This window comes from Phocoena phocoena, chromosome 11, assembly GCF_963924675.1.
Source record: "Phocoena phocoena chromosome 11, mPhoPho1.1, whole genome shotgun sequence".
In the NCBI taxonomy this organism is placed as follows: domain Eukaryota; kingdom Metazoa; phylum Chordata; class Mammalia; order Artiodactyla; family Phocoenidae; genus Phocoena; species Phocoena phocoena.
In genome coordinates this window covers 80,179,960-80,204,777 of record NC_089229.1, presented here as the reverse complement: position 1 = coordinate 80,204,777, position 24,818 = coordinate 80,179,960, and the positions used below count along the sequence as shown (strand labels likewise).

The 24,818-nt window shown below is 38.4% G+C and overlaps 1 protein-coding gene across 1 annotated transcript; it reads left to right on the top strand.

Moving 5' to 3' along the window:
• Positions 1-389: 389 nt before the first annotated feature.
• STK38L (serine/threonine kinase 38 like) lies at positions 390-24,818 on the top strand. The gene is made up of 13 exons (XM_065887331.1): positions 390-523; positions 4,198-4,249; positions 9,451-9,573; positions 9,830-9,913; positions 16,037-16,160; positions 17,687-17,841; positions 18,446-18,548; positions 18,729-18,790; positions 20,530-20,647; positions 21,081-21,204; positions 22,416-22,511; positions 24,493-24,584; positions 24,691-24,818. Exons 1-13 carry the CDS (start codon positions 390-392, stop codon positions 24,816-24,818), a joined length of 1,395 nt encoding a protein of 464 aa, XP_065743403.1.

Below are 24,818 nucleotides of genomic sequence, written 5' to 3'. Positions count from 1 at the left end.
TTCCCCGACCAGGGATCGAACCCGTGCCCCCTACAGTGGAAGTGCGGACTCTTAACCACTGGACCGCCAGGGAAGTCCCCACATTATCTTCTTTAAACCAGCACTTTGTTTGCCTGGCTCAGTGGTTTTTAAAAGTTAGCTTTAAGTAGACAGACATTGTTCAGGAAAAGCCATAAAACTTCCATGTTGTCACCTGGCTGGAATCATACATTTTTGTTTCCTGCCTGGTTCCTACAGGGATTTGAGTTTCATTTGAATGTCTTAACTGTTAGGGTAAAATGTTGTTGACTAGTAGAAATTAAACCATTTCTAGAATTTGTTAAAAGGGATAGAAAGTGTTCTTTCTGTTGAGTAATTTGTGTCTCTGTGTTGTTCTAGTTTCTGTTACTATGGCAATGACGGCAGGGACCACAACCACCTTTCCTATGAGCAACCATACCCGGGAAAGAGTGACTGTGGCCAAGCTCACGCTGGAGAATTTTTACAGCAACCTCATTTTACAGCATGAAGAGAGAGAAACCAGGTATAGTAAAGGCTGGTCAGAATTTTCTGTGTAGTTAAACAAGCTGTTATACTGCAAGTGGGATGTAAGCATGTTGTCCATGAATAATATAAATATTGTGGGTCCCTGTATACTGACAGTATACCTGGTTCCTTGTTTTATTTTCACAGAATAGTGTCCTGTCCTGGGCACCTATACACTTATATCACATGTCAATTGATGTTTTAAACAAAACGTTTCTAACCATGAAATTATGGTATATCTTTATACTTTCTTTTTTTTTTATACTTTCTTTTAGAGGGCTACTTAATGACTGCCTTTAATCCAGAAACATTTGGTGTTGTGTGTATATCAGTGGAAATGGGAGAATTATAAAAAGAATGAATGACGTTATTTTGCCTTCAGGAAACTTATAGTAAGGGAGATAATGCACATGAATATTACATGAAAGGGTGAAAAGTATGCCCTTTGAGAAGGGCAAAGAAGGGGGAGATTGTTTTTGACTAAGGCCACTGGGAAGGCTTCATAAATGGTCGTGGCATTTAAACAGAGCTCGTAAGGAAGAGTACTATTTATATATACATAAAAGGGAGAAGAAAGAGGTTAAGGAGCAGGAGGAAGGATATCAGAGACAGAAGAAAGCACCTTTACTGCCAGGTCAAGGCACTGTCCAGTTTAACTCAAGCTGGATTTTTACCGTTTCCTGAGAGCCTTGGATGCTTTGTAGTGGAGCTATTTTCATGGTAGTAAAGAGCCTTGAAAACTTTTGAACAGAAGATTTAAATGATCACAGGTGTTTCTCTGGAAGATTACTTTAGTTGTGATGTACAGAGTGGATTGTGGGAGGAGGGATCAGAAACAGGAAAGGCTAGCGCTGTAGTCCAGGCCAGTGGAAGGGAGGCTTGCTTTAGGATTATGACAACAACAGGGAAGAACTGAGTGAGAAAGACAGAAAAAACACGGCAACTACCCAAATATGGTATGTGAGAGAAAGTAGTCAACGCTGGCTCTGAAATTTCACACCTGGGCAACCAGAAAGTGGTACAACTTAGTGAAACAGAACTCGAGGGGAAGAATCTGGTTTTGAACATAATTTTGGGCAGGTCCAACTACAGATTAGACGTGGCTGGGGAGAGAATTAGAACTAGAAAATGAAACTTAAGTAACTATTCGGAAGTCAACTTAGAGTAAGGAAATATAAAAGAGAGCTAAGAAACGTGGAGAATAGTGAGGAGAACAAACGTATCTTTGATCCAATTTCCTAAAGGAAGAGAGGAAAGAGAACTAAGAGATTGCCATCAGCAGAAATTCCAAAAGGTTCGACTTAGGCAGAAGGAAAGTGATCGCATTCAGAAGATCTAAATGTAAATATGTGGCTAAATCTCAGCCAAAATTGACTGTGTAAGAAAAATCAACAATAATGATAATGTCACATGTATTAAAAAAAAAGTATTTTCCTGCAGTAGACTGTCAGTCAAGAGGGAAGTAAGTGGAATTAAATTGTTCTTAGAGATCAGTGTGTCTCTAAGGATAGGGACACAACACAGAAAGGGGTAAAGATTGGTTAATTTAAGGCTTTGACAAATTAAGTGTACATGTAATTTCTAGGGTAGCCACTAAAAGAATAAAAATAGAGTTTGTAACTTTCAAACTAATAGAAGGAAAGAAAATGGATGGGGGAAAAATAAGTTCAGAAGAAGCCAAGGGAAAAAGAAAAACTGAAATACCAAAAGGCAGGCACAAGTAGAAACCACACCATAAGTTAGAAATAAATCCAAACATGTAAGAAATTATACTGATTGTAAATGTGATGGAAGTCTCTGGAAGTGAGCAGATCATCAAGGGAGACTGAATAAAGTAAAAGAGAACCAAGGAAGGAAAGACCTGTATTTTTCGACAGTCACTCAAGTTATTCATCAGAATTTTAAAGGTTCATTGTCTTTTATTGCTGAAACCTTAAAATAATTCAGTTTTGCTCTCTGTTCCCAAACAAAGGAAAATAGGAATAAAAGTATCTACTGTTATTAAAAAAAAAAAGCATGGTGGTGCCATGGAAGTCAAATTAAATAGTCAGCTATTTTCTAGAAGCTAATACTTTAAGAAACATGTGATGAATTTTTAAGGCTTAATTAACTGGGTAAATGCATAAGTCAAAGTACCAGTCAGAACAAAGCATAAGGTCATTTTAGAAGGAAAGCTATTTTTTAGAAAGGTACAAGAGAAGTCCTTGGGTCTTCTCATTTAGGTATGGAAATGGATAGAAGTTATTGCATGTCTCCCTAGAAGGAGGGATAATTTACTGAAATATTAGCTTTGGCAAGGATTGAGGAAAGGGGACAGTAGGGATTTGCCAGAAGAATAAAGTTGTTCGTATATTGATGGTCCTCCTGGGTTAATGGTCCTCTTACTCTTTGGATTCTTCCTGCAGAGAAGAAAACTCAAATCATTCAACAAGCAGCTCTGTGGCGCCCGGAGGTGCCTGATGGCAGGCACAGAATCCAGCATTAGGAACTTAGTCCATTGGAAGGGTTGGGCTTGGGTGGATAATGTGTAAAAAAAGATAAAAATCAGTGTGATTAGCATCAGGGTAGGTGCTTATTACTAGAATTGAGAAAGTCAGTGGAGGATATACTTTTAGGTGCTGATTTATGAACAGGCTTTAGGTATTTTTGTTGTGAATTTTCCATAAGAAATAAAAAGGATCTTAACAGTGGTTTAGAAAAGAGCTTATCTTTGGACATATTGTCATAAACAACAAATGCCAAAAGATTTGTATGATGGTTTCAATCCTCAGCCCTTATACCCATTTGGATAAATCCTTGAAAGTTAGTCTTTATCTGAGACGCTCCAAAACTAATTAGGACGAGCTCTCCCAGGTTTATCTTTAGGAAAAAGAGCAATACCATGGAAATAAAATACTAATAGTCACTTGGAAATGAGTTGCAAAATGTGTACCACAGCTATCTCTCTGGTTACTAGTTATTTCATCCATCACCCCCCTCACCCGTAGCTTAAGTAACTTTAAGGGTGCATTTTCAAATATTGAAGAACTGAACTTGGCTATACCTAGAAAAGCAAATGTTCTGGTAGTTAATGGGTTATTTTTTAATGTACGTATATGACTTTCCAATTTTCCAAGAATTAGAATAAAATATACTTAATTGCACTGAACATCTTTCTGTGATTAATTAGGAAAATCAAGTTTAGTGTTTAAGTGAAGCACTTAGACAAGCTCCTTTAGCTAATAAGCGTTAAAACCAAGGTTTGAGCACAGGGATGTCCACCTTAAAAAATTTTACTTTTAGTCACTGTAGTTACCTTTTTATACATCTAGTATAAGCTCTGATAAATGTTAATGATTTTGGAGATTTGAACACTAGATAACAGAGTTTTCTGTATCAGAACACGAGTCACCTTTGCTAACGATTCATTTAGGCAGCTTTAGAAGTAAATTATTCATTTGGCTAGTATTGAGGCAGCTAATTCTGGACTGTATTTATATTTTGAGAAAGAAATATTTATATGTGCATATATGTTTATAAATATTAGTCACTATTCTTAGTGATTATTTTGATTCAACTTGAAAGATTTTTTTAGCATGGCAAACTGAGTGTAAACTTGAAAAAATAAATGTACATTTCTTAAATGGGAATACTTAGGTACATATTAAAATTTAAATAATTTTTTTTGAAAAGGCAGAAGAAATTAGAAGTGGCTATGGAAGAAGAAGGATTAGCAGATGAAGAGGTATGTAAGCTATAATTACTATGACTCTAGTTAACAGTACTCTCTTATATAATTGAAAGTTGCTAAATCTTAAATGCTCTCACTACAAAAAAAAATAGTTATGTGAGGTAATGGATGTGTTAACTAACTTTATTGTGGTCATCATTTCACAATGTACATTGTGAAATCATCACATTGTAGGGACTTCCCTGGTGGTCCAGTGGTTAGGACACCACACTTCCACTGCAGGGGGTCCGGGTTCAATCCCTGGTCAGGGGAACTAAGATCCCGCAAGCCCAAGCCGAGCGGCATGGCCAAAAAAGAAAAAAACAAAATCATCACATTGTATACCTTAAACTTACACAATGTTACATATCAATTATATCTCAATAAAAGGGGGAAAACTACTGTATGAAAGCAACCCCAGTGACTTTTTCTTGTAATGGTATCAGATGATTTTATAACTTAGATAATGTGGGTTTCCTATTTGAACGTGGAGTTCTTACTTTGTTGCTGTGATGGAAATCTTTGAAAGGGGGCAGCTTTTTTTTTTAATTCCAAGAACATATATATATTCAGTGAATAGTATCTAGTGCGAGGAATAAGAAAAGAGGGCTTCAAGAATAATTGATCAGTTGCCAAATTTCCTTACATTTTTCCTAAATATTTCTTAAAACCACCCAGTTCACTAGTCTGGTGCCATGAACCCAGTGGTTTAAACTACCGTGTATTTCCCCTGAAGAATCGCTGCCCCCAACTGGTCTCTCCTCCTCCATTCTCAGCCACATTCCCACTCCCAGTTTTTCTACACACGTCAACTAGGGTTATCTGTCAAAAACCAGATTTGACCATGTCACTCTTTTGCTTAATACCCTTCACTGGCTCCCAAGTACTCTTGGGATAAGGCTAACTCTTTAACATGGGTGTACAAGGCCCGTTATGATTTGGCCTCTGCTTCCCTGTCTCTAGCCTCATCTTTTGTCACCCTACCGCCAGGCTGACCAACAATGTCAAATTACTTTCATTTCCACGCTCTCGCCTGTGAACCTTTTCCCGTGCTTTATTTTGCTGCTTGGAACTCTTCTTTCCTCCTGCCTGAGTCTCATTATTCTTCAAGACTCTTTCCATCTCACTTTAGGCATCATGTCCACTGGGACAGAACTCTCTGTTCCTGTCCCTGTGGCAGCCTTAAAATACCATCTTCCCAGAGTAGAAACTCCTTACATCTCCAGGGCTGTCAGAGGGCGAGAATAAATATTTGGTGAATAAATGAACAAATGGACAATGGATCTCTTCCTAAAGAGTTTACAGATTGGAAGGAAAGATTACGTGTGCGTGTAAAAATATATACACATGATAGAATGTGGCAAACTTTGAAAATATGGAGATTTTTTTTCCCCTGATTCAGGGGATCAGAAAACGTTTCATGGAAGAAGTAACAATTGATATGAATCTTAAATAGGTAGAATTTACATGATCGTTAAGAGGTATGTACAAAATAATGAATATATGAAGACTGTTGAACTTTAATAATGAACAACTGTATGAAAGCAGGTGTCCAAGGGCCAAGCAGGTAAACATAAATGAGAAAAGCTGGCCACGCTTGTTTCATAGTGACGTCTTAGGTTATATTCTTTTGATCTAACATACTTTGCATATTCAACTCTTATTTTTTTTTTCATTTCCACGAAGAAATAGATTCTTTTTTTGCCTTGTTGTAAAAGATTCCCTCCTCACAGTTTATCTTTTGATAAAGACGTACCACTTTTCACTTTACTGAAAGAGAACAAGAGCACCAGCCCGATTATACCTGTCGCCTGGTGACTGGCGCCTTGATAGGGACTGACCGGTCCCAGAGCTGCTTGCTGCCCACCCAAGGGGGCTGCACCGTTGGCCCAGTGAGGCCAAGTTCCTATTTTTCAAGAGAAGCTGGAAATCTGGACTTTTGTGAAAACACTCGCTTTTTAAAATATTGGCAAGTCATTAGAGTGATTTGAAGACAACTTGGGGTGGGCTTCCCTGGTGGCGCAGTGGTTGGGAGTCCGCCTGCCGATGTAGGGGACGCGGGTTCGTGCCCCGGGCCAGGAGGATCCCGCATGCCGCGTAACGGCTGGGCCCGTGAGCCATGGCCGCTGAGCCTGTGCGTCCGGAGCCTGTGCTCCGCAACTGGAGAGGCCACACAGTGAGAGGCCCGCGTACCACAAAAAACAAACAAACAAACAAAAAACAACTTGGGGGCCCAAATCAAATGCATCTGTGAGTTGAGTACAGCTTGTAGCTTCCGGCTTGTAATCTCTGGTTCACACCAGGAAGTACTAAGTACATCTGGAGCTGTTTTCTTTGTTTCTCCTTAAATAACTTGTAGAAAATGTGAGGTGATTTTACCCCTAAAAATGCTCATTGGCCCATTATAACCATTTATAAAACATCTAAAATTTTTGGTAAAGGTATTTGAATTCCACAAATGCTTCTTGTTAGGCCCCATACTGGGTCCCAGGCTGTCACATTCTATAAAATAGACATGGTCTCTCAATCTAATGTACAGTATTTTGGAACTATCTTTATGTGGGGTGGGTCTTTTCAAAGTAAAATTGTTTTATAAAAATAAACTCATCCTTAATCCATTCTGTAATAGAAAGTTATTTGTGAAATAATTTGTGAAAACTCAACCATACATAACGTGGCCTTAAAAAGCATTTATACTGAGATGAAGTTCTTAGCTGACCCCTTTCTTATCTTAAAACTTCTGTGTACACTGTCTTCTACAAAAACTGAGCACCCTACAGATTGAGAGTTTGAAGAACGCCAATTTGAAAAGGAAAAAGAAAATGGCGTACTTCTAGTTTCATCTCACTTAAAATCCCATCGAACATGGAATATTATTTACTCTAATGGAAAACCAAACTGGGCAAGTTTAAGCTGCAAGAGAGCCATGAGATGTTAAGTTTGTCCACAGATTTTTGTTGTTGTCTTTGGAGAGGAAAGAATGTGATTACCTCAAAAATGTTATTTGTTTTTCAAGGTGACTTAATCTACACAGGTTGTGAGCAGATGTATCAATGATTTTTCATCGATTTTTTTTTTTTTTTTTTTTTTAGTTTAATGTGAACTTGTTTCAGCTCTCTCTGGACTACAACACTGACTCTAATATTATGGATAGCTTTTTTTTTTTAAAGTACTATAACAATGTTGTAGGTGATTTCCCTTTTTTGTAGGATTATATATACCATACACTGTGATCTCCCTTTTTGCCATTTAATAGCTGTCCCCAAAACTACATAAACATCATTTACTTACTGCACTACACAACCTATCAAATACTAATAAGCATTATTTTCTTCGGCTGTCTCTCGTCTGTCAATTTTGAGCATAATTTATGAAACTGTGTGATGAGGTTATCTTTTCCATTCAGATTAGACAAGTTTCTGAACTACATCCAACTGCACACTGTTTTATAATCCATAAAGTCATAAATTCAGAATGCCTTTCAAAATTCTTATATTTGTTCATTTATGTAATTTTAAAAAGGTCTTGTGCTGTTTTGAAAGATGGTGGTATAGTGCCACCATGTGGCCTTTTTTTTATTAGATATATAGTTGAAAAGCTACTTTTGAGCTCTCCTTTTGTTTTAATAATAATTCATTTTTCAACATTATTATTCAAAAGGCATTTTTAAACAAAGGTGGTCTTCACTGTTTTCACCATTGATGTGACTTTACTTAGCTGTTTAGATATTTAGATTGAAGACATATATCCTAATTTTATCCTCTTAGATTAACTTTGTTAGAGGTATCAGAATTCCGTTGCATTAATGATACATACTTGCATATTTCTTTCTTTTTTTAAAAAAATAAATTGATTTATTTTTGGCTGCGTTGGGTCTTCGTTGCTGTGCGCGGGCTTTCTCTAGTTGCGGCGAGCGAGAGCTACTCTTTGTTGCGGTGCGCAGGCTTCTCATTGCAGTGGCTTCTCTTATTGCGGATCATGGGCTCTAGGCGTGCGGGCTTCAGTAGTTGTGGCACGTGGGCTCAGTAGTTGTGCCTCAGCGGGCTCTAGAGCTTAGGCTCAGTAGTTGTGGCGCACGGGCTTAGCTGCTCCGCGGCATGTGGGATCTTCCTGGACCAGGGCTCAAACCCGTGTTCCCTGCATTGTAAGGCGGATTCTTAACCACTGCGCCACCAGGGAAGCCCATGCTTGCATATTTCTAATTAATAGTTCACCTTACCCTTTTGGAAACAGATGTACACAGGGGTAGGAAGGGACTACTCAGTGGTTATATCTTGTACTGCATTTAGGAGCAATGTTTCTGAACAGTTTCAGTCATTTTGACTTATTTTCTCCTCAGACCTGAACCACTGAAAGCTTGCTAGGGTTCAGTTGAAGATGAACCGGGGTTTAATTTTTTCCCTGATTTTGTTCATTACCCATCTATGTGACCTCTACTAGGAGAGGTAATTTGACATAATTCTATGTCAAAAAAAGAGAATTTTGTTTGGTGAGGGGAAAAATGAGGTTTAGAACAGTTAAATAAATGCCCATTCCAAGTGTAACCTTCAGGTATTTCATAATGTTTCTAATTAATAGTATTTTTTTGTAATCTTTGGAGAATGAATTATGAAATTCTTGACTTGGATATTTTAAAGGATACTTTGTGTAATTATTTTTTTGTTGCAATTTCATATTTTCAAGAAGTTGTGTGACAAGTCTCAAGCACTTTATTAAAAAATCTGCCCAAGAATAAATTCTACCATAAATAAATCTGTATGGAAATACTGCTGTTGTGTTATTTCGGTGTCAGAAGTCTCAGTAGTTGTGACAGAGCAACCTTGGAAATTAGGGAATTGAAGCAAAGTAGATTTCCTGACAGTAAAAAATCAATATCAGAATACTATTAGCATTTCCTAAAGTTTAATTTTTGTTTTTGAATTAATTTAGCATAAAAATGAAAGAATATGTGAACTAGTTAAGATGAAATATTTAATGGAGTCTGCCTCAAGAATAAAGATTTATCAATTGTTAACAATTTAAAAATTTTTTTTCAGATTATTTTATTTTTTCCACGCTTAATAAATATTCAACTTTGGCAAATAAGTTATAGCACCAGTATATAATATTTAGATACATTACCCTCATTATAATGTATCTCATCTTTTAATACTATAGGCTTCCTTTGAAATAGTCCGATTTTAAAATCATCCTTTTTAACTGTCCTTTTTTAATAGAAAAAGTTACGTCGATCACAACATGCTCGCAAGGAAACAGAGTTCTTACGGCTCAAGCGGACCAGACTTGGCTTGGATGACTTTGAGTCTCTGAAAGTTATAGGAAGAGGAGCATTCGGAGAGGTGTGCTTCTTTTTTAAGTCACTGCTGTTGAACATGTGCATCTTAAGACAGTTCAGAATATGTATTAAAATAGCTTAATATGTATTAAAGTAGTGTAATATATTAAAATGTGTATTAAAATAGCTTAATTTTAATAGAATTTCTGAAATAACAGCAAACTACAACACTGCTTTCTTTAAAGGAGCCTACCTTTCACTCCGAAACAAATAGTAGTGATTGTTTGATGCCATTTGTGATATGAATTTTTACATTCTAGGTTCGGCTGGTCCAGAAGAAAGATACAGGCCATATCTATGCAATGAAGATATTGAGAAAAGCTGATATGCTTGAAAAAGAGCAGGTATGAGCTCTTTAACACACGTAGCCAAAGGGGTGTCCACTGACTAGGTGTTAGAGCAAGTGCTAAAACTGGGACTTTTAGAAAGAAACCTACACATCTTACTATATACTCTGTAGACTTTTGGTAGCCTGCTTCGTTGTTTCTCAATTCTTATAGTTCAGATTTCTTCCAAATTCATAATCTGATTTACATGTCTAACAAAATACCACAGACTGGATGGCTTAAACAGCAGAAGTTTCTTTTCTCACAGTTCTGGAGGCTGGAAGTCCAAGAGCAAGCAGGGTTTGGTTGCTGGTGAGAGCGCTCTTCCTGGCTTGCAGACGGCCGCCTTCTCACCAGGTCCCTACATAGCCTCTCCTTGGTGTGTGCACAGAGAGGAGAGTGACTCTCTGGGGTCTCTTCATACAAGAACACTAGCCCTGCCCCTTACGACCTCACTAACCTTCAGTACCTTCTTAGAGGCCCGTCTCCAAACCCAGTCACACTGGGAGTTAGCACATCACCGTAGGAATTTTCAGGAGGGACAAAACATCCAGTCTGTAACAGAATACCTTCTTCTCTGATTTCAGTGAAAATAAAGGACAGTTCTCAGCTCTCTCAGTCCCTGTCACCTATCAAATAAGCAAACCAGTCTCTTGAGAATTTGCTGATATTACGTATTTCCAAAATCTGTAACCACTCCAATTTTGTACTCCTGGGCTCTCTCCATGTTTCCTGTGACTTGATGCAGTTTATGGGGCAGCCATAAATCTGAAAGCATCAATAGTATTATTTCATGCATTCACCTGTATCTCCAGTCTGGGTAGAACTCTAAGTGAATATATGTGCTAGTGAAGGACTCAACAAGGGTACAGAAAGAGATGGCACCTCTCTGTACCTAATGCTTGATTTCAGTCTTTAGTCCCACCTACAGCTTACTTTGTTATTAGAGCAGTATCATATTGATTTTTATTTAAATATGGCCCACTTTAATTTTCACTGCACTGTTTCACTTTATTTCTGTTCCATTTATTCAAGAATTTATTACATGCCTATGATGTGTCAAATACTGTTCTCCGTTCTGGGCACAGTCATTAACAGGAGAGACCTGATTCTTGTCCGCTGACAGCCGTGGGGACAGCTATTGGAAATAGTCATTTCTGATGAGTAGTATGAAGTAGTATGAAGACGGATTTTACAAAAGGATTAAGTGATGCAGATGACCTGGCTTTAGGAGGAAGAATGAGATGAGGGAAGGTTCTCTGAGAAGGGAATATTGATGAGAGACTGAATAATTAGAAAGTATGAGATCTAAGGATCTGGTAGAACAAAGATCCAGGGTGCAAATGCAGAGGACTTGTGGCAAGAATAATCTTGGCCTGCTCAGAGACGGCAAGAAGCCACTGTGGCTGACTTCAGTGAGGGGAAGAGTGGTTGGAGATGAAGGGGGAGAGGGAGGCAGGGACCAGATCACACAGAGCTTTGCAGGCCATGTGGGTCTTACTCCAGATGCAGTGGGAAGACATGTTCTGCTTAAACAGAGAAGCGTCATGTCTGATGGATGTTTTACGAAGATGAATCAGTCCCCTTGCTTGCTGGAAGGACAAACAAGAGTTGAAGCAGGGAGAACCCTTGAGAGACTGTGTAGCGATTCCAGCCAGGATGTGACTGTGGCTTATACAACAGCAAAGAGGAAAAAAGTCAAATAGATTAAGTATATGTTTCCATGGAAGAGCCAGCAGGATTTTCTGTGACATGTTGGGGGGGTGAGAGGAGAAGTAAGGGTAGTGAAAAGGGAGGGAGGAATCAAGGATAATACCTAGAGTTTTACTTGGGAATGGGATGCCTGATGGTGTCAGTTTCTAATGTAGGAAAGACTGAGGAAGGAACAGGTTTGGTGACACTGGGAATCAAGTGTTCTCTTTGTGGCATATTAAGTTTGAGCTCCCTGTTGGATATCCAAGTAGAGATAATTATGTTGACAGTTGGCTAGAATATGGGGAGAAGTTTGACTGGAAATATAATTTAGGGACTTCCCCAGTGGCACAGTGGTTAAGAATCCGCCTGCCAATGCAGGGGACATGGGTTCGAGCCCTGGTCCAGGAAGATGCCACATGCCACAGAGCAACTAAGCCTGAGCGCCACAACTACTGAGCCAGCGCTCTAGAGCCCACGAGCCACAACTACTGAAGCCCGTGAGCCTAGAGTCCGTGCTCCGCAACAAGAGAAGCCGCCTCAGTGAGAAGCCCGCGCACTGCAATGAAGAGTAGCCCCCGCTCATCGCAACTAGAGAAAGCCTGCGCACAGCAACGAAGACCCAATGCAGCCAAAAATAAATAAATAGATGAATAAATTTTTTAAAAAGAAATATAATTCAGAAGTAATCAATAGATTGATAGTATTTAAAGTAATGGGACAGATGAAATTGCCTAGGGAACAAATATAGCGAAGACAAGAGGGCCTGGATCCAAGCCCTTAGGGAACACTAGGCAGAGGAGAATCCAGGAAAGGAGACTAAGAGGGGACATCTGCTCAGTTAAGGGAGACCCTAGGAGAACATGGTGTTACGGGAGCCAGCAGAAGAAGGCGTTCAAAGGAGAAGGTGAATGGTCACATATGTTGAAGGCTGCTAAGAGAGGGGGCCAGAGGAAGACAGGCCACTGGGTGTCACTGTTGGAGATTCTGAATAACTTGGGAAGGACAGCTCCAGTGGATCGGAGTGCCTAAGTGGAATAGTGGGAAAGAAAATGGGAAGCAAGAAGTGGAGAACGGGAGTGTAGATAAGTCTTTCACGTAAAGCAGAACAAAGAAGAGTTTGGTAAAGAATGTTGGGTTTTTTTTTGTTGTTGTTAAGGCACTGCTGATTGGAAGAATCCATTAGAGAGAGAAAAATTGAAGATGCAGGAGAGAGAAGGCAGATAATTACGGGAGTACACAGGATGACAGAGAAGTGGATCTTTGCTAGGAGCTGGGACATTACGACAGGGAGGAAAAGCAGAGAAAGTAGGAACAAACGCAGTGTGGTTGATCTGGCGTGTAAAGTGCCAGGTTCCTCCTGAGTGCAAATAAGGGAGGTCATCAGCAGGAGGAAAGGAGGGGTAGGTAGCTTGCTGGAGGTGTAGGCGGAGAGAAGTTGTGAAACAGTCACAACTACTGACTTGAAGTGTGGGAAAGCAGACTTGCAGTTGAATGTCCCTTGAGATTTTCAGTCATGAACGTAAAGTGAAACCACTTGGTATCGTTGGGTGATTTTTCTCTGGTAATACTTAGTTGCTCTGGGGCAGGTACAGAATAGGCAAAAATTTGGGCCTAACTAGGGTTGGTATTTTGCCAGGCAAATACAACAGAGGGAGAGGAGGACAAGGGAGTTGAAGCTGTTTGCAAAAGAGTGATGGACCCAAGGCCGGGTAGAGAAAGAAATGAGGTTCTGAGGAGAGTAACAGAGAAAAAGTGGTGTAGGGTCCATGGAATGGAGATTGAAGTACAAGAATAAGACACCTGGGAGGATAAAAGGTGGGGATCAGAAACAGAGTTCCTTAAAGTGGAGATTTTAGAGGGAGGGCAGTTATTGGTTATGAAAAGGACAAGAAGATTACCATGGGTGGCTGAGGCGCAGTGGAGGAAAAGATGACTGGAGGTGAGGGAGAATGCAGGAGCTGTACAGATGGGGTATTTGGTGGTTCGTCCTTATGGATCTTGAAATTCACCCATGACTAGAAAGGATGGAAAGGAAGCTGGTGAGCCATGAGCTGAAGTCATGAATGACTGAGGGGGTTGACCAGGAGGAAGGATGAGAGCCACGGCACCTGACAGCATGCCCGCAGAGGAGCTGGGCATGAGGAAAGTGTCACAGTGGTTCAGAAGCAGCTAGGATGAGCAGGAAACCAAGAAACATGAGAGAGAAAGCAGGTCATTCCTGACAACTCACTCTGCAGGAAGACGGGACTCTCCGTGGACAGCCTGATTTCAGTTAGGATGAGAAGGTGATAGGAACAGAGATGCAGTGACAGGGGTTCTGTTGAACACAGGCTGATTCCAGGGGGAAGCGGTTCGGAAGACAAGGAAGGTCGAGATACTGAGCTGTGTTAGAGAATTGCAGACAATGATGGGAATAAGTGTCTGTGTCAAGATGTTGGTCCTCAGAGATGAGGACATAAACAGGAATCTTCTAACTAAGCCATATGGGATTAGTCCTGGGCCGGGTTTTAGAGGAAGAACAAAAGGCAGCGGTTAGTCCCAGCTGTCTTTAGTTACTGGCCACGCATGGCTACTGGGCACTTCAGTGTAGCTAGTCTGAATTGAGATGTGCTGTGAATGGAAAATGCTCAGCAAATTTTGAAGATTTGGTGCAAAAAAAAAAAAAAAAGTGTAAAATATCTCAATTTTTATATTGATTATATACTGAAATTACAACATTTTAGATATATGGGTGTTACAGAAACTATATTGTTAAAAATAATTTCACCCATTTCTTTTTGTGTGGCTACTAGAAAACTTAAAATGATGTACGTGGCTTACATTTGTTTCTATTGGACAGCCCTGGTCTAGAATATTTTGCAGGAGAATCTCGCTGGAGTCCAACATCAAGTCTGTTTTGCACTTTGGGGTTGTTTTTTCCCCTATATAAATTAATCTGCTTTTGTCACCATTGAATTTCATTTTAGAAAACCTTTTCCCCACTCAATTCTAATATGTCATTATTTTAAGTTTTTATCACATTTACTTGAATGCTAACCACTCTGCAAAATTAAGTAGTAACTTTTCTCCCCACTATTGTGGTACTGGATTACTGTGCATGATACTTCCTATACTTTAGAAACATAGGCTCATTTTTGAAAACATATCCTGTAATCTGGCTTTAAGATACTTAAAAATAATCAAGCCAAGTTTATCCTGACAACCACAGAGGCAACACCAAAAGTTTGTTTTTCCTTTACCGTCTTAAAATGCTTTGTAAAGGGCAATAGGTAAGAATTTTGGTATCATTTTTCACTTTATGAAACAGGTCCAGAGAGATTTTAAGGTTTTTGATGCCAGAAAACAAGTTTTTAGATTTTTTTTTTTTTTTTTTTTGCGTTACGTGGGCCTCTCACTGCTGTGGCCTCTCCCGTTGCGGAGCACTGGCTCCGGACGCGCAGGCTCAGCGGCCATGGCTCACGGGCCCAGCCGCTCCGCGGCATGTGGGATCTTCCCGGACCGGGGCACGAACCCGTGTCCCATGCATTGGCAGGCGGACTCTCAACCACTGCGCCACCAGGGAAGCCCACGTTTTTAGTTTTTAACGTTTATTCTTGTGCTTTGATTTTGATCTCAGAGCATTTACTGTATCAGATCATAATACAATAATCCCAGATAATTTAAGCAGATCATGTTTTGTTGTCATGAAAAGGTTTACAAAATCTGTGTTCTTGTGTGCTTTAGGTCAGAGTTCATAATGATGCACAATGAAAATAGCAAACGCATAAGATCAATTCCTATCGTTAATTAATCTTTGAAGAAAGAATGTATAACTATATCAGTGGAAAAGCATCTGAAAGTTGATTATACCAACCCCACAAATCACTCAGTTTATAAAATTTTTCAGTCTATTGTTCATATAATAGTAGCTCTAGTAATTATGTGTCTGACAAAAGTAAGTAGCAAAATCCCAAAAAGTTATATAATAATTTGCTGTAGATGTTTATAAATATTATAAAAGTCCATTATAACAAAATGATATAAAATTATTATAAATGTTTCTCCTTCTTAAAAAAACAACCTAATGGTTAAAGACCAAGTCAGTCCCTTTTTTGGACTAGTAAGAGTTAAAAATAGTTTGCTAAGGACCCAGACTTTGTCATACCCATCTATAGGGCATTGCTTACTACTTTTAACTTTTAAGTCAGACCCTAAATTTACATGACAAAGCCAAGATCCTTGGCTAGGTGGAGATTCTGGTTAGAAAAATTTTAGACTAATCATTTTTCTACTTCAAAGGCCTCAGCTTCCCCTTGTGATCCCACGTTTTCAGGCCTAAAGATATCAGCTAAAATAAACTATTTCCTGAGCTTCTCCAAATTTACTGAGAATATGATAATTGTTAAGAAGTAAGCTTGGAAAATATGTAATGTGTTACAATTATTTTTTCAAAATACATTCTTCCAGGTGGCCCATATCCGAGCAGAAAGAGATATTTTAGTAGAAGCAGATGGTGCCTGGGTGGTGAAGATGTTTTACAGTTTTCAAGATAAGAGGAACCTTTATCTAATCATGGAATTTCTCCCTGGAGGTAAAAGCAAACAATAGCAATGACAGACTGACACAAGCACATTGTTATATGTAATTACAATTTTTTTATTAGATTTACTTTTTTATCCCTAGCTCTGAGGTTTTACACCGTCAGTCATGATTTTCTAATAGTTCCTCCCACAATAATGCTAATTTGGACCACAAATCAGATTATTTTGAAGAAATGATAAAGTTGGCACATTTAAAATATTATCATTCTGTGTTTACTGTATATAATTATTTAGATCTTTACAAGTCTGGAGTTAAGAACAAGTCACTAAAGAAGAAGACAAACAACCCAGTGGGCAAATGGTAGGCAGTGTTCACAAGAAAACTCTGGTTAGTCCACACATAGATAGGAAAATGTTCAACTTCACCCATATTCAGGGAAATGCAAATTAAAACAAGAATGAGATTCCATTTCACACTCATCTGATTAGTAAAAACACTGAAAGTCTGATGGGGCTGTGGGAAATGGGCCTCTCACCTGTGCGAAGGAATCTCTGACCCTTACAGAGAGCAGTTCAGAGATACCAGTAAAGTTGAAAATGCACGTGCGCAAGAGGCCTGAAAAGGATGCTCATTGCAGGAGTGTCATAATAGTGAAAAACTAGACACAAGGTTAATGTCCATCAGTAGAAGAATCGATAAATAAAATGTGGCATAATTGTGTGATGAAATGTTTTACAGTAGTGAAAAGTCAGGAGCTCTATTTCAACAGTAGGATCTCAGAAACAAAGTAGAATAATAAGGCAAGCTGTGGAATTATGTACAGTTGATATTACTTATGTAATTTTTAAAAACATACAAAAGACGGTAAGTTCATAGATTAATATATATGTATATGAAAACATACTTCAAAAATAATCTGGAAGAATGCACACCAAACCAAATCCATGATAATGGCTACTCAGCAAAAAGGGAAAGGGGACTAGAATGGGAATGGAGGACAAAGAGCCTGCATGGTATTTTTTTTTTTTTAAGACTTGAAGCATCATGAAAAAATATCAACAATTGTCAATTCTGAGTTGTAAATTCACCAGTGTTTATTCTTTGCCCCTTGTAAAAGAGCAAGATTTCTTGAAAACAAAAAAATGTCTAGAAGTGACCCTTTTGGTGGGATGATGACCTATTTTTGTTGGCCCAGAGAGTACTGAGTGTTTTTGAAACCTGAATTTGAAAGAATATATCCCACTTCCAGGTGTGCTTACACTGATTCATTCTCACATTTTGACATATTTTTCTCAGCCACTTATTCTGGATGTTGAGTGGTAGATATTACTTCTTTATCACCTCTGCTCTGATTTGATGTCACATACTTTCTACCTTAAAACCATTAAATGTCATGAAACTTTTCCTTATGCAGTGACACTTTTTTTATTGGGCCCTAGAGATGGTAGGAGGTACACTGGGTAGATCATAAAGTGCAAAAATTAGGCATATGTTGTATATTACAAAGAAATCTTTTATAAGGCATTCCCCTTTTTGAGGCATTTCTAACACATGTACTTATTCTCATTTAATTAGGTGACATGATGACATTGCTAATGAAGAAAGATACTTTGACGGAAGAGGAAACACAGTTCTACATTTCAGAGACTGTTCTGGCAATAGATGCGATCCACCAGTTGGGTTTCATCCATCGGGACATTAAACCAGACAACCTCTTATTGGATGCCAAGGCATGTGAATAAAGTGAATTATTAGGTTGCTGATTATTTTATGAAGTAATAGAGGTGATTTTGTGATTGGAAATGGGCAACTGCAATTTATATTATTGCTAACCTATATTATTTCATAGACTGATATGGTAGGAGAGAGCTGTGAAGTGAAATGACATCAAGGGAAAACTGGCTGTCTTTTTATCATCTTCCATTTTCCACTCCTTAAAATAATCATCGTCAAATATTGATAATTTTACGTTTCACCTGTAAGAATTCTAAGCTAAGAAGTTTTATGATTGCATTTAGAAGAGTTTGTGGGGTTTTTTGGTGGTTTTTTTTGCGGTACGCGGGCCTCTCACTGTTGTGGCCTCTCCTGTTGCGGAGCACAGGCTCCAGACGCACAGGCTCAGCGACCATGGCTCACGGGCCCAGCCCCTCCGTGGCATGTGGGATCTTCCCGGACTGGGGCACGAACCCGTGCCCCCTGCATCGGCAGGTGGACTCTCAACCACTGCGCCACCAGGGAAGCCCATTTAGAAGAGTTTTTAATGAGGCTTTTGTCTCTAAGTTAATAAAACCTACTGATTTTACTAGGTTTTGTCTTTCTTCTTTTTTTCCTTAGGGTCACGTAAAATTATCTGATTTTGGTTTGTGCACGGGATTAAAGAAGGCTCATAGGACTGAATTCTACAGAAATCTTACACACAACCCACCAAGTGACTTCTGTAAGTTTGATTTTGGGGGGTTAAAGTAGTACAGCTGGTTTAATGCAGGACTGTTGAGAACTGAAGCTTCTCTCCTTCTCCTCATCCCTTAAACCAATGTATTTTCAATGGATATGTGTGAATTTGTTTTCTGGTAAGAGTTTTTCCCTCGTAATTACAATTCTGTCTTGTTGAAATTAGCATTCCAGAACATGAACTCAAAGAGGAAAGCAGAAACATGGAAGAAGAACAGGAGACAACTGGTGAGTTGAAGGCAGAAGTTTGTGCCCTGGACCTAAAATCTCACTTGGTATTTGCTTGGTAATTTGGAGCTTCACAATGATTAGTTCTTACTTCATAGCAATGATAGAGCTTGTTCCGGGATCATAGAGTTTTCTTAGTTTCTCTGTAACATTTCCCTGCCTGTAAAGGAAAATGCTGATTTTTACTTTATGATTTCACTTCAGAATATTTTACCAAGCATATCTATAATTAGTTAATCTGTCTGTTTACGAGTACTGGCATTCTCTATAAAACTCACCGAGATGAGTGTAAATTGTAGTAAATGCCGTATGATTTTCATGTTTCCATTTTCCCTACCTGTCCTGATGCAACAAATGTCAATCAGCATAAGTAAGGTTATTGTGTGCTTCTAAGAACTTCATAGAGAAAGTAAAGAGAAAGTTTGGCATGTTAACAGTGTTCCAATAACATAGATGAAATAAAATTGGAAAGCAGACTTTACTGCAGATAAACTTAGTGACTGCTTTAATGTGGAACGACACTGTCTATTTTTAACCCCACACGATTCCTCCTCCATTACTCAGCAAGTATTAGAATCATTTGCCCCTTTTCCTCTTTCCCTTTATCCTCTTAACTAGGTCCATGAACATTGTCAAGGTTAGGAATGTGCCTTTTGACTTTAATTTCCTAACTTCTTGTACAACGGCCTGGTACATATCGACACTCTGTAAATATTTGTTCAATTCAACCAAGTGATGAAGAGAAACTCATTCAGGAGTCCCTCAGGAAGGTAAATAGACTGAAAGGCAAGAGTCCGATACCCTCTCAAAGCAAATAAAATGACCTCACTCTCTCATTAGCCCAAGTAAACTTTTTGTGCTTGTAAGACATTTTGGTGTTTTTATAAGTTTTTAAAAATGTTTTGAGCTATGCATTAATGACAGAATCTTCCTTCTACTTTTAAATGTGTCACTTTTAGATCAGATTTTACAATTGAGAAAAGAATTGTAGTATTTCCTACTTTTAAAGGGAAAAATGAATACTGCCTAAGGCTATGGTGGGAATTCTGTACCCCCTGATTACAGAATATTCACACTGATTACTCATGTGTAGGTTTTATTATTCTTGTGACCATCATGACTTACATCAGTGTTTCCCAGTGAAGAAACAGAGGGGACTCTTGGTATTTGGGGCAGGAAATTCTTTGAGAACCTGTATCCCCTGCCCACTCTATGCCAATCATAAACTGCATTGCTTTCTAATGGAGAAGCAGTGCCCTGGAAATGAGTTTATAATGAAAATACGTGACGTTTTTATAGTAGGCTGTAATTTACAAACACATTCCTTTGCTTGTTTCATCCTGGTATCCACTCTGTTAGGGCAGGTATTATTACTCCAATTTTATGTGAGCAGAAGCTGAGGCTCAGAAAGGTTGAATAACTTGCCTGAGAGCACATTACTAGTGAGTGGGGAAGCCAGGCTTACTGGGCACAAGCTTTTTATTCTTTTTGGAATGGATTCAGGGCTAAATACATAAATAACATTGTTGAGCTCTTTGGGGGACAGAAATCATGTCTTAAATAACAAATTATCTGACTCAGTGCCTATCACCAAGCCTTATACATGATAAACACGCAAAACAAGTATTAAATGAAAAATTAACCTCTGTATATATTGGTTTTTCCAGTAGTGAGCCATACTTGGATCTTTAAAAAAATATATATTGAGAACACTGATTTGACAAGCTGTTCCTTTGCAGGCATATTCCACAGTGGGGACACCAGATTACATTGCTCCAGAAGTGTTCATGCAGACTGGGTACAACAAATTGTGTGACTGGTGGTCTTTGGGAGTAATTATGTATGAAATGCTAATAGGTATGTTTTATCATTCATTTATGTACATACCATATAAATTTCCTTGAGTGCCACTGATGAACATATTGTAGATATTATGGGCTGAAACATCTGAAGTCTTTAAACTGATTTCTGACATCCGCCAATGTTAAATACACACTGATAAATATCAGTGAGCTCTCCAGGGATCTTCTGTCAGGAAGGGGGCATATAACTGGAACTCCCGTGTATCAAAATTGTGTCTGCATGGCCTTTTAGGTAAAAGAGGGGCAATGCTTTAAATCGTTTATTTTATTGACTTTATTAGCAATTTTATTATAAATGGCTGAATGGTGGTATTTTTTTATTGTTAAGCAGAGCACCCAGGGCTATTTTGTTTTTTGTGACACGCATATAATAGGTGTAGCATATTTGATCACAAAAGCTCATGAAACTTGTTTTCTCTGATACGTAGGATATCCACCTTTCTGCTCTGAAACACCTCAAGAAACATATAGGAAAGTGATGAACTGGAAAGAAACTCTGGTATTTCCTCCAGAGGTGCCTATATCTGAAAAAGCCAAGGACTTAATTCTTAGGTTAGTAGTTAAATCCCTAGAAGAGTTTGTGGTATCTTAAAACTTCACAGGGACCTAAAAGACTAAATTGCCTGTTTCAGCTTTGTGGGAGGAAAAAGACTATCACTGATCTATACAGTCAAAGGCATCAGTAAAGAAAAGGTGTTTTTTAAAAATGAAGACTCTTAAAAGGAATTATGCAGGAAAAAATGTCAGAGTTAAGAAGAGGGAAGAGGCCTTGTATTATTTCAAAGGTCACTCCTGTTAAAACACAATGACCTGGGCTTCCCTGGTGGCGCAGTGGTTGAGAGTCCGCCTGCCGATGCAGGGGACACGGGTTCGTGCCCCGGTCTGGGAAGATCCCACATGCCACGGAGCGGCTGGGCCTGTGAGCCATGGCCACTGAACCTGAGCGTCCGGAGCCTGTGGTCCGCAACGGGAGAGGCCACAACAGTGAGAGGCCCGCGTACCGCAAAAAAAAAAAAAAAAAAAAAAAAATACAATGACCTTATCCCTATTCCCTAAAGAGAAAGGGAAAATAAATTCTTAGTAGCAGTTCATATCACAAAAGTCTCTATATGAAACCTTTTCTAAGCACAAGATTCCATTCTGTTCCTCAACTAAGATGAAGTGTTTAGGCTCTGTTGTAAATGGCTGGAAGGAATATAAATTGGGCAACCCATGGGAACAGCCAGTTGGCAGCATATTATACAAAATCTTCAACTGTCTATGACCTTTGACCCAGCAATGCTACTTCTAGGAATTTCGCATATGCAGATAATGAGATGTGTGTAAAGATTTAGGTACAGTATGTTATCTTGATATTGTTTTTAGTAATGAAAAATTGAAAACCTTCTAAATGTTCAACAATAGTGAACTGGCTAAATAAATTGTAGTGTTTCCATGTGTAAATTTTAGAAAATGAAGTTATAGAAAAATATTTAATGACTTTGAGAAACGTTCTAAGTGAAAAAAACAGTCCTAAAATGGTAACTACTTATTAACACAATATTTTAAAAATTATATTAAAAGACTAGAAGGAAATGGCTTCAGTGTTTATAGTAGTTATGTCTGAGTAGTGCAATTTTAGATGATTTCTATTTTTTTCCCACATCTCCCACAATAGAGTTAACTTCAGTAAACAGAAAAAAAGATGAAATGTTTGAAATCATGCAAATAGACTACTTTAGATATAATCTGCATATGATAATTTCTCTGTCTCCGTTTTCCAGGTTTTGTATTGATTCTGAAAATAGAATTGGGAATAGTGGAGTAGAAGAAATAAAAAGTCATCCTTTTTTTGAAGGTGTAGATTGGGGGCACATCAGGTATGTTTATAGGCTTTGAGTGGGAGGTCTGAGTAAAAACTTTTCTACTAGATTTGGTGATTAATTTTTCTTTGATTCTGCTAGATTAAATACAAGAAGTAGGACTGTGATAATGTGATAAATCAGTGTTCTCTGGATTATCTAAATGAGTGAGACTATAGTGGCTATAGCTAAATGACTCATTTTATCTAATGTCCACTTTAAGGAAAAAGCACATATTGTGCCCCTGTTTAGATTTTGATATTCAGAGTTACATGACGGAGACTGTTCGCACAACAGAGATATAATTACATTTGACTCTATAACCCCTCATTTTTGTCCTCTAATTAATATACCATACTGTGCCTCCTTCATTAATTTGTAAGAATATACAGTCCCTCTTTTGAACATTGTGGGGAAAGTTAAATAATGCAAGTAACTTTTAAGAATTTGCTTACGGTTGTTCGTTGTGAGCACTGGCCTTTATTCAGTCTGTGGCCAAACCACCTTCAGTGGCTCTGGTCTATTCCTCAGACAGCAACAGTTTAGAAACAGGTCTGATCGTGCCGTTTTCTTCCTTCTCTTTGCACTTAGAATAAAACTAAGGATCCTTAACTGCTTTTCAGGATCGTAGGATGTGGCTCTTGCTTCATCTGTACAAACTGCATCTTGTATGGTCTTTCCCACTTCTCCCACCGCAGGGTTTTGTCATTTGCTCTTCATTCTGACGAAAATGCTCTTCACCTCCCTGCCCCTGCCCTTGCCCTGCCTAGCCAGCCCCTTTTCACCTTCAAGACAGTCTGTGTGTCCCTTCACTGGAGATCTTCACTGGAGCTTCTATGATATGCTAGGCACTCTACCTGATTATAGCCAATTTGGGGGGATCATTTATTGTATGTCCAGCACTGTTCTAAGTGCTTTAGATGCATTTCTCATCTTATCCTCATAATAAACCTGTCACAGAGAAGTAATTTGCCTGCAGTGCCTCAGCTAGTGAATGATCTAGCTAGAACTGCTAACTAGAACTAGACCCAGGCAGTTTGATTCTAGAGTCCTGGCTCTTACTTGCTACACTGTATTATACTGTCTATACAACACCTCATTGAGCAGAACTATGATTCCCCCCTGTTACAGTTGGAAGGATGCTTAGAGACTACCAGTCCAGTCTCCTGGTTTTATATTAGGGAACAGTCACAGTACCTAAGGTCATCCTGCTAAGTAATGACAAGAGATTAGATCTCAGGGCACCAGGGTCTATGCTTCTTTACACTAAACTAATGTAAATTTATTAAGTTAGTACATTAAGTATAAATAGGTTAGAATAATTCTGGGGAAAATATATACATGCTCTTACGTAATTCTGTAAACTTATCACCTAATAGATCCAATAAGTACTTGTAAAAAAATAGAAGCAATAAAAATTGATAAATTCTTTTAACTATTTTTAGCATGATAAGAAGGCATTTCCATGACTTAGTATTTTTTTTAACCTAATGTCCCTGATTCCCTTAACATTTATATGACTGAGAAGTGTTTGGATTCAGATTTCATCACAAATGTGTAGTCCCTTCACTCTTTGAGCCCCTTATTTTCCTAAATGACTTGATTTACGGATCCTCTACTAGAAGAATTCTATTCCTGAATTAATTAGGTAGGATCCAGTCCCCACAATATCTAGGGTACTTTATATAATGATAAAGTTCTTTAAATAAAATCTTTTCTGCTTTCCCTTTCATTAACTCTTACTTTTCCTCTTTAAAAAGACAGCATGAGAAAGTCTTGGTACAAAGAAATAAAAATTCCAAGTAAATGATAATATTTTAATAAAAAAATTATACTCATGTATGAAATCCACTTAACTACAGATATTTTCAAATCCATAATAAATTTCCTTGGTTCTTCTAATATCTATAGAACAGCATGCAGAATTTGCAGGCAGGATTATGTTTTGGAAAACTGAGTTCAAGAAAACTTACCATGGTTACTCAATACCTTTTTATAGGGAAAGGCCAGCAGCGATCCCTATAGAAATCAAAAGCATTGATGATACATCAAATTTTGATGACTTTCCTGAATCCGATATTTTACAACCAGGTAGGACAATCTACAACACAATTAACACTATTAAAAGTCTCTGAAGATGATGACGTTTTCATTAATGAAATTCCTTTGCTCTTCGTTAACTTTTCTATCTTCCTAGTGCCAAACACCACAGAACCGGACTACAAATCCAAAGACTGGGTTTTTCTCAATTATACCTATAAAAGGTTTGAAGGGTTGACTCAGCGTGGCTCTATCCCCACCTACATGAAAGCTGGGAAATTATGA